This window comes from Nipponia nippon, unplaced genomic scaffold (assembly GCF_047370975.1).
Source record: "Nipponia nippon isolate SJK-2023a ecotype South Korea unplaced genomic scaffold, ASM4737097v1 scaffold_9, whole genome shotgun sequence".
In the NCBI taxonomy this organism is placed as follows: domain Eukaryota; kingdom Metazoa; phylum Chordata; class Aves; order Pelecaniformes; family Threskiornithidae; genus Nipponia; species Nipponia nippon.
The window spans coordinates 13,918,415-13,936,406 of record NW_028262413.1 but is presented as its reverse complement, the minus strand read 5'-3'; the positions used below and the strand labels follow the sequence as shown (position 1 = coordinate 13,936,406).

General features: G+C 40.3%; 1 protein-coding gene across 4 annotated transcripts in view; it reads left to right on the top strand.

Moving 5' to 3' along the window:
• SUMF1 (sulfatase modifying factor 1) overlaps window positions 1-17,992 on the top strand; it is a 38,000-nt gene that overhangs the window by 12,068 nt on the left and 7,940 nt on the right. For all 4 annotated transcript variants that reach the window (XM_087744228.1, XM_087744226.1, XM_087744227.1 and 1 more), the window contains 4 exons: window positions 7,798-7,880; window positions 10,118-10,240; window positions 10,665-10,779; window positions 11,723-11,836. In XM_087744228.1, the coding sequence (XP_087600354.1) occupies window positions 7,798-7,880; window positions 10,118-10,240; window positions 10,665-10,779; window positions 11,723-11,836 (435 nt within the window). The remainder of the gene's footprint in view (window positions 1-7,797; window positions 7,881-10,117; window positions 10,241-10,664; window positions 10,780-11,722; window positions 11,837-17,992) is intronic.

Genomic DNA, 17,992 nt, shown 5'->3' with positions numbered 1-17,992 from the left:
TACCATGAAAAAGGTAAACAGGATAGCACTTACTGAGACTCAAGTATGGCATAAGTCAGATTTGCTCACTGAAGAGTAGTGGGAACATTTTTATTCTTGGCTTGTGGAAGAAAGCAATATTAATTTTTGCTTCTAGGCTGGATAAATGATGCAATGAAGAGACCAAAAGCATACAAATCTGTATACTTCATTTGTCTTTAGGAGGTATTGTATTTTTGGTCTGAGAATGCAATGAAATCTGTTCACTGACACACTTGAGCAAATACTATTAAAGAGTTCTGGTCAGTCTAGAACTATTGGATGCCACTTTCATCTCTGTTTGTATGGGAACCTCTGCAGTGGTCTTGAGCTGTGCAATTTACCTCTTCATAGCTGTGCCTCTAGCCTGTAACTCAAAGGGCATGGTCCCATTCTAAAAACAATGAAAACATTATGTATTTCAAATGAGTATTTCAAATTAGTAATGAAACAAGCAAGGTTTGCAGGTAGGATAGCAGTGCTAGCCTTTGGGGCAGTTACTATGGAGAATGTACCTTCTGACAATGTGCAATAATAACTTGCTTATCTGTGGCTTGGGTGGGGAGCAGGTAGATTATTGTATAGTTTGTCTGATACTGTCAAAATGTCAACATACATAGGATGCATAAGCAGAAGCTGACAAACACATTTATTGCTACTTTAAGGGTAAATTTCATCTCTACCACACTTGGCTTTTTTGCTTTTTCAGAGGCCTTTTGGAGAGGAAACTGAAATCAAAGGAAGAGATGGGTGAGCTTCTTTTTTGCAGACCCCAATGCTTCAGATATCCTCTATAAGGAGTTGGGAAGATGGAGACATTGAACTGTTAATCTCTATCTTCGTATGCTATACTCCACTATTGCGATAAAGCATGATCTGCAGGAAGCATCTCTCAGTGGGAATTACCAGTAATATTAGTCCATATTTATCAGTATCAACTATAACTTTAAAATGGGACATGGCTTGTGCCTCAGCCTGGAGATATATCCATGCATGCCTCACATTCTTAAAGCTCATACTCACTTGGTTATTGGAAAAAATGACTAGCATGAGTGCCGATTTAGATGTTGGCTGAAAGATAGACTTCCAGAGATGGAACTCCAGTTCCTCAAAAGAAGCTTCTTTGGATTCCAAAACTTGCACTTCATGAATCTTACTGGATTTTAGCATCAAATATTTTTGGTTATTTTTCTTGGAGGATTGACATAGCTGTGAAGTGTTACGCTGTTTGAACGAGATTCAATGACCTTTCCTTATGCAAAGGAAAAGGTCTCTTCATAAAAGTCAAGTGCTAGTTTCCAATTAAGTCTGAAATCTTTTCTCTAACTGATGACTTAAAATATATTTGTTCTTATTCTATAAAGCTGCTGCCTTTCCTTTTTGCAGTCCTGCAATTTCAAACTACTTTAAAATATTGGGACTTAACTCAAGGACAAAAATATAAATATTCAATATTAAACAAAAACCTTTTATTGCTTTCATTTCTGAGCTAATGAGGGACTCTAGAAACCTTAGAAAATAAGAATGAAAACATTCTTCTGTAATTAGAGCTTTTGGGGAGCTGGGACTTTTAATTGATATAATAAATAGCATGGGACTTGCTGTAGCATTGCAGAAGCTAGCAACATCAAGTATTAGTTATCTTCTGGAAAAAGTACTCAACTGTCTACTTCTAAGCTGTTTGTGTGCTTAATTACTGATTTGGTGGAGAATTTGACAATCGTTTCAGTGCAGTTTATGTACATAATTATAGACTGTTTGTTCTTCTCTGCAGAATATATTCAAGTACAAATATGAATTATAGCTGCATATGTAGATTATGTCTCCCTTATGCAGCTACTATGACAACCTTGATAACTGGCTTGGAGGGATCTATTCTTTGTCTTGAGCCTTGAAGCGGTATTCGCTTCCACACTATTTACATTGCAGTGTCTCCCTGACTCAGTTACAGCTGTTTCAACTTAAACACGAGCCCGTTGCTATAGAGATGATGTACTGCATAGAAATAGGTCATGTTCCTGCCGTTTTCAGTGCACCGATAAAAAGGAGAAGCAGAGCTGCGGACTGGCGAAGGTGAACAGGGAGCGTGCATCTGCCGAAAGGCTTTTCCTTGCGTTTGGAAGACGGCTTTAAAATCGAGTGGGACCACTGCATGGCTCCAGCGTGTTTCAAACTGCCCCTCCTGGTGTGATGTGTTCGGAATCTGACTGCAGAGCTGAATCAGGGGCGGGCTAGGCTTTGTCTCTGCCCACCGCTGATTTCCCGCGCTGACCCGGAGCAGGACTTCGCGAAGGCAGTGACAGCAGCCAGCCAAAGCGCTGCGTGGGCGAGCGTCAGCTGAGAGCCGGGCTGTGCCACGGCAGCGGCCCAGAATAGCTGCTGCTTGCCGGTGGCTGGGATTGCTGAATCACGATCCCGCTGCTCGACTGATCTGTTCATACCCATGGTCTGCTCCTGCAGGCAGGTGTATGTTAACGTCACCTGTTTATTGGCAGTGCCCGGCTGGCAGGGTGGGCTCCCGTACTGCGGAGGGAAGGAGGTGCTGTAGTGATATGTGCTTGGGAGCTGCCTGCAGAAGCTGGGAGAGAGATCTCTGCCCTGAATCTTAATGAGGGAAGGAGTTTTTGAGAGTTGTTGGGAAGGTACACTAATGCTACTTAGAAAAACAGGTGTAAAGCAACTCATGACCAGGACCAGAATGTAATTTCTTTGCAGTTTCTGAGGGGAAAATGACAGTGGCTCATCTGTTTCACAATAATTATTTTTATTTCTTAAACTCCCTGCCCTACTAAAAATGTTCTATTTTCTGTCTGCCTCTTTCTTCAGTAGTTCATTAATCAGCTGTTCAGGGTTTAGCATATGGCTTAGAGGAGGAAAAATTGACAGAGATTTATATGTATCTGCTTTACATGGATAAAATAAAACCTCATCGCAAAAGTGTATCCTTTACTGAATAACTAATTTTTTCCCATGCCCTACCAATGCTAGCAATGAGGGTGTGCAGAACACTGGGTGTATTTCCCAGAGATAATGCTTCATAACTTCCTGGCTCCCAGCCTATGTACACATTGCTTTTGCAGCCAAGAGGATGCTTTTGCAAATTAAAGATGTACAGTGCTTAACACAATCTGATTCAAACAAATGGTAACCAGTTAAGTCAGCTTCTGAAACTGAAGCGTGCGTATCTTTCTTTAAGAACCCACCACTTCATAAATGATTTGTGAAGTGTTTTCCAGACTTACACTGCTTTTCACTCAGAAAATCTCTTTTCAGATAGTTGATTCCTAAATTGCTAAAGTTCTTACTCTGCAATAACTTTTGCTTCTTCCCTATGTTTATCTTGACCTAGTGTATGCAGGCCTTGTTATATTAAAATAGCACATCAAAAAAACATGGTTGGTCCTACGTGTCTGGACAACAGCATGAATTTCTCATCATCTTATGGGCCTGACTTAAGGTTAAAATCTACAGCTTTGTTATTTCAAGTGGCTTGCTGCATATTAGAAATAGAATTAGAGCCAAGATTAGCTACTCAGTTGAGTTTATTTTTGGTAATTCTTCTAATACAGAAATGTGATTTGAATTTAAAATTTGGAGCTAAAGTGGGGGGTTGTTTTTATCTAACATGGCCAGTGCTGTCTTAGATGCAAGACCAGGACAAATGTTTTCATGGTTATTGGCTGGGTTTTGGGGGTTTTTTTGTGTGTGTGTTTTTAAGGGTATTCCCCTACTGCTTTTGCAGTGCCAGTAACGGTGTAATGCTGACGATGAAACTGACTTTCCTGATGTTCTTCCCTTTCATTTTTTTCTATGTGCATTTATGAAGGAATTATCTTCAAGATAATTGTAAAGTAGTCTAAAAATCTTGAAATCGCCAGTTAATGGAGCAATTAAAGTTAGGATATCCCAGCCTACTTTGAAAAGAAAATTGAATACTTAAAACTTTGAATTTTATGCAAGCTGATAGTGGGAGTATAGGCTTCAGTTCTGCAAATTGCTTCATTTGAGTGGAAGACTTGTAGGTCGGAGTTAACTGTTAGTACATCTTCCCAGTATTATCATATCGTGTTCTCTTTTCTTGACAGTGCTATGAGTCTGTGATAAGCAGGACAGTGAGTTCTTAAAGTTTAATCCTGGAACAGAGAGCTGGATAATCCAAGTTTTCAGCTGGATCAGAACAAAACAAGCATTGAGCTTCTCTGCCTCTGAAATGTGCTTTGCTCCTAAAACTGCATTTCCTTATATATTAAGGCAGTTGCGTAACGTTGGCAGAGCAGTTATGCTGAACCGATTCTGTTACAAGTGATAGGTTATGCTGTAAAGAGTTAATCAAAATGAAGGAGATATTGTCCTCTAATTCAGTATCTCTTCAAGATCTATTCAGCAGCATAGGCTGCTATTTTTACAAAACGAATCTGTTGCCAGTCTCCAGAACACGTTTTGGAGTGAAGCATGAGAGCTCTAAGCATTATGAAAGTAACTAAGCTCATTAGTGGCAAGGGAGGGCTTTGCTGCATTAACTGTGATGTTGTGATATCTCTATCTAATTAGCTGTTCTACTAATTAGATTTAGAGCAATTAAAAGCTTTAAAGACTTCTGAGAAGTTTTTTGACAGGACTGTAAATTTCAGGTACAGGACTTTCTCTTTTGGAAGGAGGATCTCGGTGCATGTTCACTGGTGTCAGTGGCTGACTTAGATGAGTTTCCAATTAATTATTGAAGGCTGTACGTAGTCTATCACTGTTGTCACTGTCCTAGTACTATATGTGTAACTTCTCTAAAGATCTGGGTGTTCTGCAAAGACTGGCAGCCATTTGGCGTTCAGTTCAGCAGAGCCAGAAACAGAAGACGTGCACATGTAGTGCTCTCGTGCGGAGAGATTATATTTTTCTCAGTTTAAAATAAACCATTTTGATTGAAAGCATCTGCTTTTTCTTTTGCATAACAAAAATGTTTTCCAAAATTAAAGTCTTCTAAAGCGTAAGTCTTTGCAGTCTCCTGCAGAGATTTTTATCCAGAAACCAGCAGTTTAATTTACAAAAATGTGTTGTGCTTAAAACTATCATGATGAAGTCTTACTCATGATCGTTCAGATTCATGGAGAACGTTTGACAAATAGTACTGCGGCTCTCTTGTTTTCCTTAAAGAGCTGTAAAATTCTAACTTTGGATTTCTGTCCGATCTTGAGTATAGATTAAAAGTTAAAGCACAAAATATACAAAGAACTGGTTAAATCAGACTAGTTTTAAGCCTATTGACTGTAGTACCTGTTCAGCAGCTTGGTCATTCTGAAGCTTTAGTGCTATGAGAATTGAGTTGAGTATCTCTGAATGAGGATCCCATCTTTGGGTTTGAATGCTCAGTAACAGAGCTGCAGTTTCTAGTAACAGATTAAATACTTCTCATGCTTTTTTGAAAAGGGTAGGGGCTCCGATTGTGGGGAGAATGTCATTGGCTTTGGTAGACACTGAGCCAGAATTATGTGGTTGGTATTGTTGATTTATGTCCTTGTCATGCCAGGGAGATCAGAAAGCAGGATCTTTAAGAAATGTCATGATTTTAGTAGGATGCTTGGAGGGTCCCATTTAGATAGAGAGCACGTGGACAGAACATCTCAGTCATCAGCAAGCTGCTGAGAGCATCTTTATTTCTTCTCTATTTAACACTGATGTCTTCACTCATCAGAAACCCACGTGTGGATGGCTTCCCAGCCTGCAGGAGTCCGCAAGGGTGTTTAGGGATTCCAGCGCTCTTGCCTAGAGCTTGCAAAGAGCTGTGGGCTCTTCAGCTGAGCTTGAGCCAACAACTCTGCAGCTTTAGTCCAGGATTCCTATTGATTTACAACGAGCTTTTAGGTAAGGTACCCAGATGTATGCTGTAGGCAAAATCTGTATCTGCTGGGAGAAGAGTGAAAAGCTGTCATGGGAGCTGTTAGCATAGATTGATCAGATGCTTTAAAAATAAGATAATATGTCTTTGTGTATTAGCAGCACTTCTATTTCTTGGGTGCTACAGTTTATTTTCCTACTGAAATGCTCAAATGAGGGATCTGATGCGTAGCTTGGACCAGAGATTTTCTTAACAACTTACGTTTGTCATAAATAACTTTCTCTCGCACACATGTAATTACGTATTAAATGCTTGTCACTGCTGAAGGATGCAGCTTCCTCCCAGAAGTTGCTGTTAAAGTTGTGTGACCCGGCTGATGCTCTGTCTCCCGAGTACCATCTTTCACTGACTTTTACTTTTGGACTTTCCTGTGAAGGATTTGGTGGGTTAAAGGATGACGCTCTTGGCACAATTCCTACCTGTGTGTGTAACACTTTACAAAGTTGGTTTAGCAGCATGATGAGGAGAAATAAATATTCTACTTCTTCCCTTTGCCGTCTCTAGAGCGGGGAAGGCTGAGGGGCAGTAGAAAGGGCAGAAGTTGCTGAAGGTTGTTCTACAGGCCAGTGTTAGAGCATCACCTGTGTCTCCTAGGTCTAGGGCTAACCAGCTGGTAGGTTGTTTAACTCCTAAAGCATTGGAGGCTTATTTACTTTGGGTTTTGTTCATTATGGAAATTACGTCTGTAACAGGAGTATTTTGGAAGCAAGCACTCAAGCTGCTGGAATAAAACCACTATTGATGGTTAGCATAAGTGTTCTTTTTCTGCCTCAGTTTTCTGAAACGAGCCATTATTAAGGTAAGTATTTCTAAATGAATGTGAATCAGAATAGAATATTTAAATGTGCTGTGCACTGACCTTCTCAGCTTTGAAGTAAGCTTAATAGAAGAAATCCTTAATTAATGTATTTCAGGAATAATTCCTTGTCATTGCAGAACCAAATCTGAGACTTTTGGTTAGAGAAGTATTCAATGCCTGCATTGTTACAGAGTATTTTGTCTGCTTGATGTTGCTCAGTAAACCAGCTGAGGGGGGGCGGAAAAGGCTTCGCTTGACTTCTGTGGCTCTTCTGTCTCCACCTTCTGGAAGCTGATAGCAAATAATTTAATATCAGCTTACTGAGTTAATTAACTGGAAAGCAAATGTGTTTCAAGATGCATGTTTTGTCCCTAGTTAAAGGATGTCATCAGGATTTTGTTTTAGTTATTGCAAAACACTGAGTCTAGGGAGCAAATAATTGAGATGAAAATTCTCTTTAAGCCAAAACTGTTTGGTTTTTTTTTTTTTATCATCTGTGCAGAATGTGTCAGACTGAATTCAGCCAGGAGGTTAGCTGGTTTAACTGTCCTGTGGGCATACTGTTGTAAAAGAATCGAGTAAAACTGTAATGTTCCAGATGACCTCTTCCATCCATTACCATCTGAATGTTCTTGGCATATGTTTTCATAGGTGAAGAACTATAACTGAGAATTTCTGAGAGGACAGTTTGGTCCACTACAGGTAGCGTGCTGAAGGCTGTGCCTTCAAAGAGAATAAACTGTGCCTTCTATCAGACCTGCAGGTGAGAAAATGTAGAAGGGAAGGAGAGACAGCCAGAGGGCAGTACTTCAGAAAAGTGTGCTCAGGATTTGGTCTTCCTCTCGCTTGTTTTTTGGGTGGTATTTTCTTTGTGCTGTTCCATACCTCGCGCTATTCCCTGGCCAGCAGTATTGGAATGTGGAATAAAAGATCATGTTGGTAATGTTCGAGTAAGAGGTCAATTGGCTGCAGGCAGAGCCATGAGCTGTGAGTGAAAGCTTTGTAGCCTGTTGTCACATGGTGGCTTTTCACAATAGCCTTTAGCTGGGAATTTAAGTGGTCTTTCCTGGCCATTCTTGTCCCATTTCAGGTTGCAGCTGCTCCCTGGTGGTTGCCTGTGAAAGGAGCCAGCTGGAAGCAGCCCGAGGGTCCTGACTCCAGTATCTCCAACAGGTAAGCCATAAATGGCCTTTCAAATTATAATACACAGTGCTTGTAAATATACCTGTAAACTTCCATCAGGAATGGAAGTGCAAGAAAGGATTTTTAATTAGTAACCTACTTGCTGCTGCTTCTATGACTATTTTCACATCTTCTAGTGTGTTGCATGCAATATTCAGTGGTTGTATAGTCGATGGGTAGCAGTATTTCAAAAAGTTCTATAAGCACTTTCCATCCAAGGGAAAAGAGACCATACTGAAGTGTGCTTCAGTGTGTTTTCTATTCACATTTATAGATCAGCAGTGAAACAGAGTAGATCTTTAGAGGATCAGCAACTTCAGAGCATTCAGTGCAGATCCAGTTTTGGAGAGGAAAACTGAGTACTAGCTGCATGCGTATTCTAGGAGTCCATGTAGTGTGTTCTCCATCTGGAATTTGGAGGCCTATCTCTCTGGCAGCAGATGACTGAAGAGTGTTGTGCTTTTTAATGTATTCTGACTTTGTAGGCTGGCTATTGTAGAAAATCAGTTGTGACTTTGTTATCTAGAAGCTCTAAATGCTTTGGAAAACTGTATTTTTCCTTAGCCTATAGTTAGTGCCGTGCTTTGCTAGCATGAACTCTGAAGCTTGCTGATCCATGTCTTTATACAGCCTCTTTCAGTTCAGAAGTGGAATGAATTTTATGCCTAGAAAATCAAAAGGCCTCATTATTCTCAGGTGCTTTTTATGGATACTGCAGAACTAGCCCTGGGTTGCACATGTTGAAAGCCATTTTTCAATTATATATATTACTGTATGCTTACTTAGATGTGACTGTCTTCATTTGGGACCTCTTATATTGCAACTCTTTCTCTTGCTAGGCAGGTGTCAATGAAGCTGGTGCTAGCTGCCCTAATCAACTCGTTAAAGTTTCAAAACTGCTGTTTGAAATCAAGTCAGGCTCTAGCCTAGATCTAGTAGATGCTGGCATGTTTTTGAGTCCTCTAAGGACAGGGCTATGTTAGTGTAACATCATCTGATGGCTGAACTGCTTAGTAATGAGTCCGTTGTCTGTTCTCCAAGGGCAATGGAAGAATTATCTGAGGCAAAAATAGAGATAATATCAGGAGGCGTTGTTAGCGGGAGACAGAAATTTAGGTCACAGTCAGCAGATAAGAGTTGGAAACCTGCCATGTAAATCTAGTTTTGTAGAAGTATGGCGCAAACCTAGCCTAGTACAACTGCTGGTGTACTTGCCACATGGAAGTAGCCTAATGGACCAACAGGCATATGCTGGCTTATTAAATGAGGAAGGAAAGACAAGCTAAGAGGAAGTCCTCTGTATCTGTCTTCTGAACCAGTACCCTCCACTCTTGAGTATCTTGGTCTGTTAGAGGCTTGGATGCAGGGGATCCTTTTGACAAGAATGATTGTTTCAGTCTTTTTCTGGAAAAAGCAACCAGGATTTTAAGGGCAATCCTGGAACCAAACCAAAGGAAAGGTGGGAGCTTTTGTGTAAGCTGTGGACTGCTTGAAACACCCAAAGAGAAATACTTTTGTGTTAAATTTCTGCAGTTCACTGTTCACCCTGGACTGGGTGCTGCAAAAGTTGATGCTGCTAAGAGTAAGGACGCTTTCTCATCTCACCTCTCCCTCAAAAGTCCCACAACTGACAGCAAAGAACGAACCTGCAGCAAAGAGAAGAGTGCAGAGGGAAGTGAAGAGCATTTGCCGTTAAATTGCAATGTAAATTTTCCTGTTGAGAATCTTGGCTTCTTGTTAAGATACCGTTAAACTAGCCTAGCAAGGAGCAGTAATGCTGCAGGCTTTTGGTGTCTTCCTTTGGGTCTCTGAGCACCTACATTTCCACAGAAGGCAGTGTATCTGTAGTTCTTCACTGGCTCCTGGGTGCAGCAGGTTTCTGAGGTGAGACCATGAGAAAGCACAAGCTACAAATGTCTTTGTTAACTGTATAGAGCTGTACATAAAAGCATGATCAGACAAACAGAACTTAATTTTTTCCTCTTCCTTGTTTTTGCTCTGTTGGCTGCATTCCCCATCCAGCATCTACTAGTAGCTTGCTGTCTTTCTTTACTTTTACAGAAAAGAAGCTATTTAATCTGATACGTTGTCCAGTTGCAACTGAACTGTGAACTTCCTCAGTCCTTCGTGGCCATCTCTTTTAAGAGTTTCATGAAGTGCTTGTGCTGTATAGCTGTGATATTGCCTAGTTCTGCCGATGATCTTGTCCTATTTATTTTGTTCCCCAGAATGGATCATCCAGTTCTCCATGTTTCCTGGAACGATGCTGTGGCATTCTGCACATGGGCAGGGAAGCGATTACCAACTGAGGCTGAATGGGAATACAGCTGTCGAGGAGGCCTTGAGAATAGGTACCTGTCACAAATGTGTCCCTGATAAATACTTAAACTGGTATTAACAAGATAGGGAAGAGTTGTGTGGGTTTTTATTACCCTCAATGTCTTTTTCTTGTGTGGTATACATCTATGGTAAATATAACATAGACTTACTCTGAACAGATTCCTTTAGGTAAGTGAATTTCCCTAAATGGTTAAGTGGTATATTGTAATCTGAACTCTATAATGGGAGCAGAATGCAGAGAGCCCAAGAGAGGAGGAGGTGTGACAAACCCTTGATCTCCTTGAAAACCTGCTAGGTGTTGGTACAAATGGAACTGGAATACAAACAGTTCTCTATGGTAAGGTGGGGAGGAAGGGGGTGTGTGTGTGGTGTGTCTCATTTTTTTATTAAAAAAAAAAGTGTTTGACAACTGTTTCTCTGTATGTCTTTTAATAGACTTTTCCCGTGGGGCAACAAGCTTCAGCCAAAAGGTCAACATTATGCCAATATCTGGCAGGGAGTGTTCCCCACTAATAACACTGCAGAAGATGGATACAAAGGAACTGCGCCTGTAAGTGTGTCTCAAAGTGAATTAATCACATGGAAATGAACTCAGTCTGCCTAAAATTGAGGTCTGTGTTCAACACAATGAACCATTTTCCATTCCTGTACTCTTTCACCTTTAGATTTTTCAGTATATTTCACTGTAGGCTTGAGTATTACCAGGGGACGCTTTTTAAAAGCTAATTGAAAAGTAAAGATTACTTTCATTTTAACTTTTAGTTCCTCTCAAACTGACCTCTCTTCTCCCTTTCCAGTCAGTTTATAGTCAGATGCTGAAATACTTTCTGCTTGCACTTTTGGCATTACAATTTTTTGAACTCTCGTTTTTTGGGTAGTTGTTCCCAAGGCACAAAAATCATGCAATAGTTTAAAAGAAATGAAACTTCCCTTTTTGGAAGGGTTGAGTCTGTCTAGTATGGCAAACAATGGCATGGAATTGTAAAGGCAATCAAGAATGTGAATGAATTATTAAATGACAGTTAAAGTAAGTCCAAAAAGTTTCATCAGTAGAGAAGTCTGCATATGCATGAGTTCACAGCCACCCTTGCTTTTCTTTAGTGGGAAGGGGAATCTGGAATTTGTAAGCAAGGGCATGGAGGTCAAATCGCTAATGCTATGTGCAGGTCTGTGTCTGTTGGTCAAACAGTGCCTCTCTTTAGAGGATCAATCTCCAAAACCAATGAGAAGATGCTACATGCCATAGCGGAAATGTGGTGCTGAGAACATCGAGGATGATAATAGTTCATTCTTTTGTTCTGTTCTATTGAAATGGAGTTTGTAAAAGTGTTATAGTTCTGTACTCCTAATTTGGTGTCTGCTTTTGAGATATGAAGGCAGAAGCTCCTAGCAAAAACAAATGCACCTTCAGCAGACTGGTCTTCAGGATTAAAAACCTTATTTCATGTTGAGTGGTTTACAGAACTGGCACTTGTGTTCCATATCTTGTATAGGTCACTGCATTTCCTCCCAATGGATATGGCTTGTACAACATTGTAGGAAATGCCTGGGAATGGACGTCTGACTGGTGGGCTGTTCATCATTCAACAGAAGAAGTTCACAACCCTGTAAGTATTTTATTGGCATCACATGACGTATAGAATTCCCTCTTGCTACTTTGATCTGGTTGCTGTTTGAAAACCTGCTGTTCTTTGCTCCTCTCTGCTGTGTCTGGGGTGGGATGGGCTGTGTTCTGGTGAATTAGGAAGTATCACACACCACAGGTCATCAACACTGGAATTGTAGTGCTGTAGTGCAATTTTATTTTTTTTATTTTTTTGTTGGACAGGCCTCCACAACTGATTAGCAGTTGACTACTTCCAAACTGGCGTCATATTGCATAAATAAAGAATTTGCCAATGCAGTGGAATTGCTTTCAAAAAAAAAAAAAAAGCCGTCTTTTTGTTGGTGTATGTTTCTACAAGCTATACTAATGGGGTTTTTTGGGCTTTTGTTGGTCCCGTCCCCCCCCAGGTAGAGAACAAACCATCGTGAGTTAACTTTACGGCTTCTACTAGCTTGTTTAAAACTCAACATGTAATAAAGCTGAAGTTTATGGGGAGAAGTAGCTTACCAGGCTTTGAGAGGTTAATCTTTGGTTTTCTTTGTGGCAGGCAGCAAAAGAGGTCCTGCAGGGTAAGCTTTGTATGTGGGGTTTCTCGTGCAGGATCTCTCAGTAGATTCAAGTTCTAGTATTATATTGCCTTCTCTCTCCTTTATCCAGGATGACTAAATCTGAGAAATGCCCTGCTCTGCTCTCGGAGAGCTTGTTTTGTTCAGACACAGTTATCTGTAATGAGAAAACCAATTAAACCTCATGGGGCAGGAGCTCTCTGTTTGCTGCAGGATTTGAGTATCCCCATGCTGTGGTCTCTTTATGATATGTGTAGTCTTTCTTTGGTGTGCCAGACATAATTGGAGGCCTTTCTGGGAAGTCAGCAATTGGAAGTAGCTTGAGGAACTTGCTGAACTTTTTTTTGCTCTTCTGTACATTGCAGAAGTTGACATTCTGCTGTTCTTCCGGGAGGACGTATCTAGCAAGAGAAATCAGACTCATCTTAGGGTCTAGATTGCTCTAGATCTGCACTAGTAGTTCCAGCACACTGATGGAGCATCTGGAGACCTCCTAACCCATACCGATCACATTGGCCAATTTCAAGTTACTTTTATCCCAGTAAGATACCACAGGTCTCTCTAGTGACTTCAGTTATGTGTTGGACAGTGCACTACATACATCTTCCCAAGTAAGTGAAATGCTTGGGATGGTAGCTTTTTTCTTGTTTGATTTAAAATAGGATGGACTATTCTCTTATTTTTGTTGGTAGCCAGTCTTAGTGGTCGAGCAATGGCCAAAGAACCTCCTTTTTCTTTGCGACTTTGGCCATGTTGTATCTCCATCTACTACCTTTCTCACATACTGCACAAATTCATATGATGTGATTTGGATATTTCACAGTAGTCAACATTTTCTGCCAGTTTCTGTAATTCAGCAATAATGGAAAGCTGTATTGCATGAATTGTCTCTTGAATGTATAAACACACCTGTCTTTTTCCAACATTGACTCATAGCTTGCACACATGTACAGCTGAAATCTACATAGGACTTACACTTAGCATTCAAACCGATTCTTTAGATTTTTTTTTTTTTCCTGTTTGTATACTGATTGATTAGGAGAGACACATCTGCTGTCTTGCAATTCTGTTTCCATTCTGGTGGGTGTTTTATATGCAACTAAGGATAATTTTTTTTGGTACCTTATGAATGAAAACAAGGCCGGTTTAAGAGCAATGTTTCTAAAAGTGAAGTGTTGAGTAGCTAGCAGAATGTAAATTTGGATGAAAGTGAAGAACAATCAAGCTAGCAAACTTTCCTGTGTCAGGGTAGGTGAGTATTGATTTGATTGTGGCCTGATAAGTCAGGGGAGGAGGAGGAGAGTGAGCAAGGCTGAGCTTTCTGTTCCAGACGGTGTGGTCACTCCCCATGGTTTGTACCAGGGAAACTTCTGCCTTACCCTTCCTGCTACTGATGCTTCACCTCAGTGCCTGGAACCCGTGCACCATGATCTGCGTACGCTGCCTTAATTGGGGCGGGGGAAAGGACCCCTTGCCCACCCGCACCCTTTTAGGGACACACAGCATCTGTGTCCCTGGGAAAGAACGCAGGTCTGGCAGTTCGTAGCATATTGCAACTGTCCCTGCTCTTGTTCATCTCTTTCTCAGTCTCACAGCTACTTCAGTTTTGGCTGCTCGTTTGTACAGTGACCTCTCGGGGCAGGGAAAAGTGCATAGCTCTCTAGAAGTCTTCTTGCCTAGCAAGAAGCGGCAACATTGGGAAGCAAAAATAGAGCAGCTAGGCCGAGTCTGGAGACTAAAAACACTTTTGATGCGGTGTGTATATAGAACTTAAAAGTCACAGATCTTGGGTCTATTGCATCTAGATATGTTCTAGAGTTTTTTGTTTGGTTTTGTCTGTAGGTTAGCATAAGGTAATGTGCATTATTTGTTTAAACAGATAACTCTTAAAGGCTCTGTCTCATCACTGGCAAAGCCTTAGAGCTTTTTTTTTGTCATGTAAGATGACTGGCTTTTGTAGGTGAAAGGCATGAAACAACTAATGTATGTGGAAGTTACTGTAGTAATAATGGAAAGAACCTCCAGGAGTCTTCATCCAAACTGTAGCTTTCAGCTAATCCATTCCCTGCCCTTGGTGCTAGTTAACTTCATCTTACTTCGTTTTATAAAGAAAAATAGATTTCTCTGCCAGTGTCAGCCTTCCCAACTTGTCCAAGTTGCACAAAATCTAGCTAGCTAGGATTGTGCATTTTGCTGAACTAGAGCTACTGTGGTATGATGCTTGAAGAAAAAAAAAAAAAATCCTTTTCCTTAAGTAATGCAGTGGTGCGCCTTCATTAGAGTGACTTATTTAAATGAGATGCTTTTGTGTTTATAATGTCAATTCAGCAGTGTTCCGGTATTGAATTAAGGTGCTGGTGAGAAACAAGTGTCGTGTGACTCTTGCTCTCTGTTAAACTTAAGTGGTTATGAGTTTGCTTAGGTTTTTAAATTCAGCACAAACATTTTGCAGATGCTTCAGAAAGTTTTTAAAAATTAGGTGCTAACAATGATGCTTTTAGGTTTTTTCAGTTGGAAACTAATTGTCAGAATCTAGTGTCTGAGGCAGAACACTTCAAAGTGAATTCCAAAGGGTTTTTCTGATTAAATGGATAAGGAAACTGAATCTCATAATGTGAAAGGTGTCCCAAAATAGCCAGGCTGCAGTATCTTCTGAGACATTAAAAATGATTAGCACTATATGAGAGCCAATCTCTTAAGTCTCTCCAGAGTACAAGTCAGTGTAACCTATATATAGGATGTGTTCTTTCTGCCTAAAAGACGAGAAATTCTTCTAGAGGGTCAGAGCTTAGTGAAGTTTTTAACGTATTTAGTTTAACATCTGAAATCTTCAAAGCAGTTTTCTAGTACTGGAGAGATTTTGGTATACTGTGGGTTGGTTACAAGGAATGTATGGAGTTTTGCACATAGATTCCCCCCCCAACTGATCAGCTTGCATTCACAAGTAATTATCAAGAGCAAAAATAAACTGGGACACCTGAAAGTGCTTTGTAAGTTGTTTGCTACCTTTTAAGGTATTAGATTTAAATTATTCTGTAACAATGGAACAACCAATGTTTTTCCTCTTCTTTGCCAGGTATAGGACCTGTGCAGGTAAGTATTGAAGCCAAATAAACAAACTTGAAAGATTTTTATGCAGCTCACGAAGTATACAGAATGCAGAGCTTGGTACCGTGTCCTTGAAATTAGAAGCTATGAAGTGCCAGGAACACGGGACGCTATTAGCAGTAGTGGGGCTTTGGGGATGCAGCCAGAACTTTCAAGTTAGTGGCACTGAAAGGCATCATAATATGTTACGGATGTAACTTTTAAGAGCAGAGCATTAGTATAACTGGAGACTTGTTTGTACAGACCTTTCTTTAAGAATTTAATCACACACTTCTACAACTAACAGTCTCCTCAACTATTCTAGTCCAGACACTTATTTGTGCAGCGGTAGTGGCTTGCTCAAAACATGAGGAGCGAGTAGCTTTTATTTTGAATTCTGCTTCTCATCAGTTTATGTAGTGAGCTGCAAATGTCTCTGTTCATTTTTGACTTCGGCAAATGAAAATCTCTCCATTTTACAAGCATACAGGTTCGGTGGAGATTAATGTGCTGTACTTAGACTAGCTGTGAAAGCAAATAAACAATATTATATTTGGAGGGGGTTTAAGTAAAAAATTTTATGTAGTGCATGACCTTGGTTGTCATCTGGAACACAGTGAATGGTCCCTCGATTTTGTGTGAGATAATGGGCTTGTTACTCTCCCATCCAAGCCAGTAACATTCCCTTAGTGCAGCGGGATAGTCCAGTGGAAACCTCATCTGTCAGGAATTCAGAACAAACCAGAACAAGACAAATCTAAAACAGCTGTCTGTGGAAAACTTTTATACATGGAAATGGAAATAACTTCTAAATTTTCTGAATTTCAAGTGAAATAGCATCTCAATTGTGACCTGTTCTTCTAACTTCCCCTCCCTTCTCAGCATAGTTCTTGTCCATGTTCTGTGTTCACTAACCACTAAAAGCCTTTCTAAGCAGAACTTTATTGTGCATTTAGATTTAGGGTGCCACACTGATATCTGCCATGGCTGTTTGCCAGTACACATTGTGCCTTCGGGGGATACTTTATGAAGGGATTCTTTACTGGAGTGAGTGCCAGGAGGTCAAGGAGCTAGCCGTCTTGTTGCCGTTCTCTGAAATTATTTTGCTTGCACTTGAAGACATCTTGGAGTTGCCCAGAATGGGGCCACGTAGCAGTACAAAGACAGCCGTGCAGCATGTCTTAATCATGTAGGTGAGGTGGGTTTTCTGTGGCCAAACTCAGTTTGGAGGGAATTATAAAATCCGCTTGAGAAAATGTAAAACTGATATTTCAGCTCCTCCAGTAGTGGCAGTGGGTGAAAAGCCAGAGCACTGCTGTTGTCAGAAATAAGTGCTTCTGGGCTGATTTTTCTCATGAGTGGAAAAAAATCCACAATTTAAGACAAACTCGCAAAAAAAAGTTTCTTTAGTACGTCTTGCAGCTACCATTTGGTGCAGAAGAGCAGGACTAGGAAGCACCAGGGTTGGTTTTTTGGTTGGTTTTTTTTTTGTTTGTTTGAAAAATGTAAATGATCATTTGGCAGACAGTAGCCAAGTGTGTGCGAGATCAGTCAAACCACAATCCCTTTATGGAGCCATTTTAATTGTGGCGACTTCTGGCTCAGATATTTTTTTATACAGTGCATAGTTTCTTATGACCTGCAGTTCTCTGAAAACTGATTTAGCTCAACACAGTGGCTGTGTAGCTGACTGTGCATTGGAAAATTATGATGCAACTGTAGAAAGCGTTTGCTTGATGTAATGAAAGAAATACAACTTTCTTTTTCATTTTTAAAAAAGCTTCTATGATGTATTTTAATAACTCTCTTTAAAGAATAATCCTACTTACAAGCTTTGGTAATTGAATGCACAAGCACTTGTAATTATGCAATCAGGCTATAATATGTCTCTTACAACATTATACTACGAAATAAACTTGCCAGTATACAGTGAACTCTGTTCTTTAAATCTGGGAACAAAGTCTGGACAGCTCTGGCTCTTTACACATGGACAGCAAATGTCCTTCCACTTCAGTACCAGGTGGTGCGCTTCTCCAGATAATAGCGTAGAACAATATTGTTTGATGGAACAAAGACTTGCTTGCTTTAATCAAATGTGACCTTAATTGCCGTGCTTTGGTTAGTTTTTATTATGGGTAAGCACAATCAAAGCATGTTTCCTTTATCTATAAGGAAGATACAAGCATCAGCAAATACGAACATTGCAGGCTTTCTCCTTTCTTTTAATTATAAGAAATATGTGATATTGAGCTGTAACATTGTCTGGCCAAAGTTAGATAATGTTTGTACACTTATACTTTACCAAGTATTTTAAATGCATGCATTATTCTAGAAAAGCTATTGACTGGGGGGATCTTCGCTTTTCAGGATGCCATACCTGAAGGCTGCGTAGTTCTGTGGAAGACAAAGCAGTGAAGTTTTTTTAGGGGTTGGTTGGGATTTTTTTTAATACTCTAAGCAGCCAGTGCTCAGACAGGAATGAATTTACATTTCTACATCTGCAG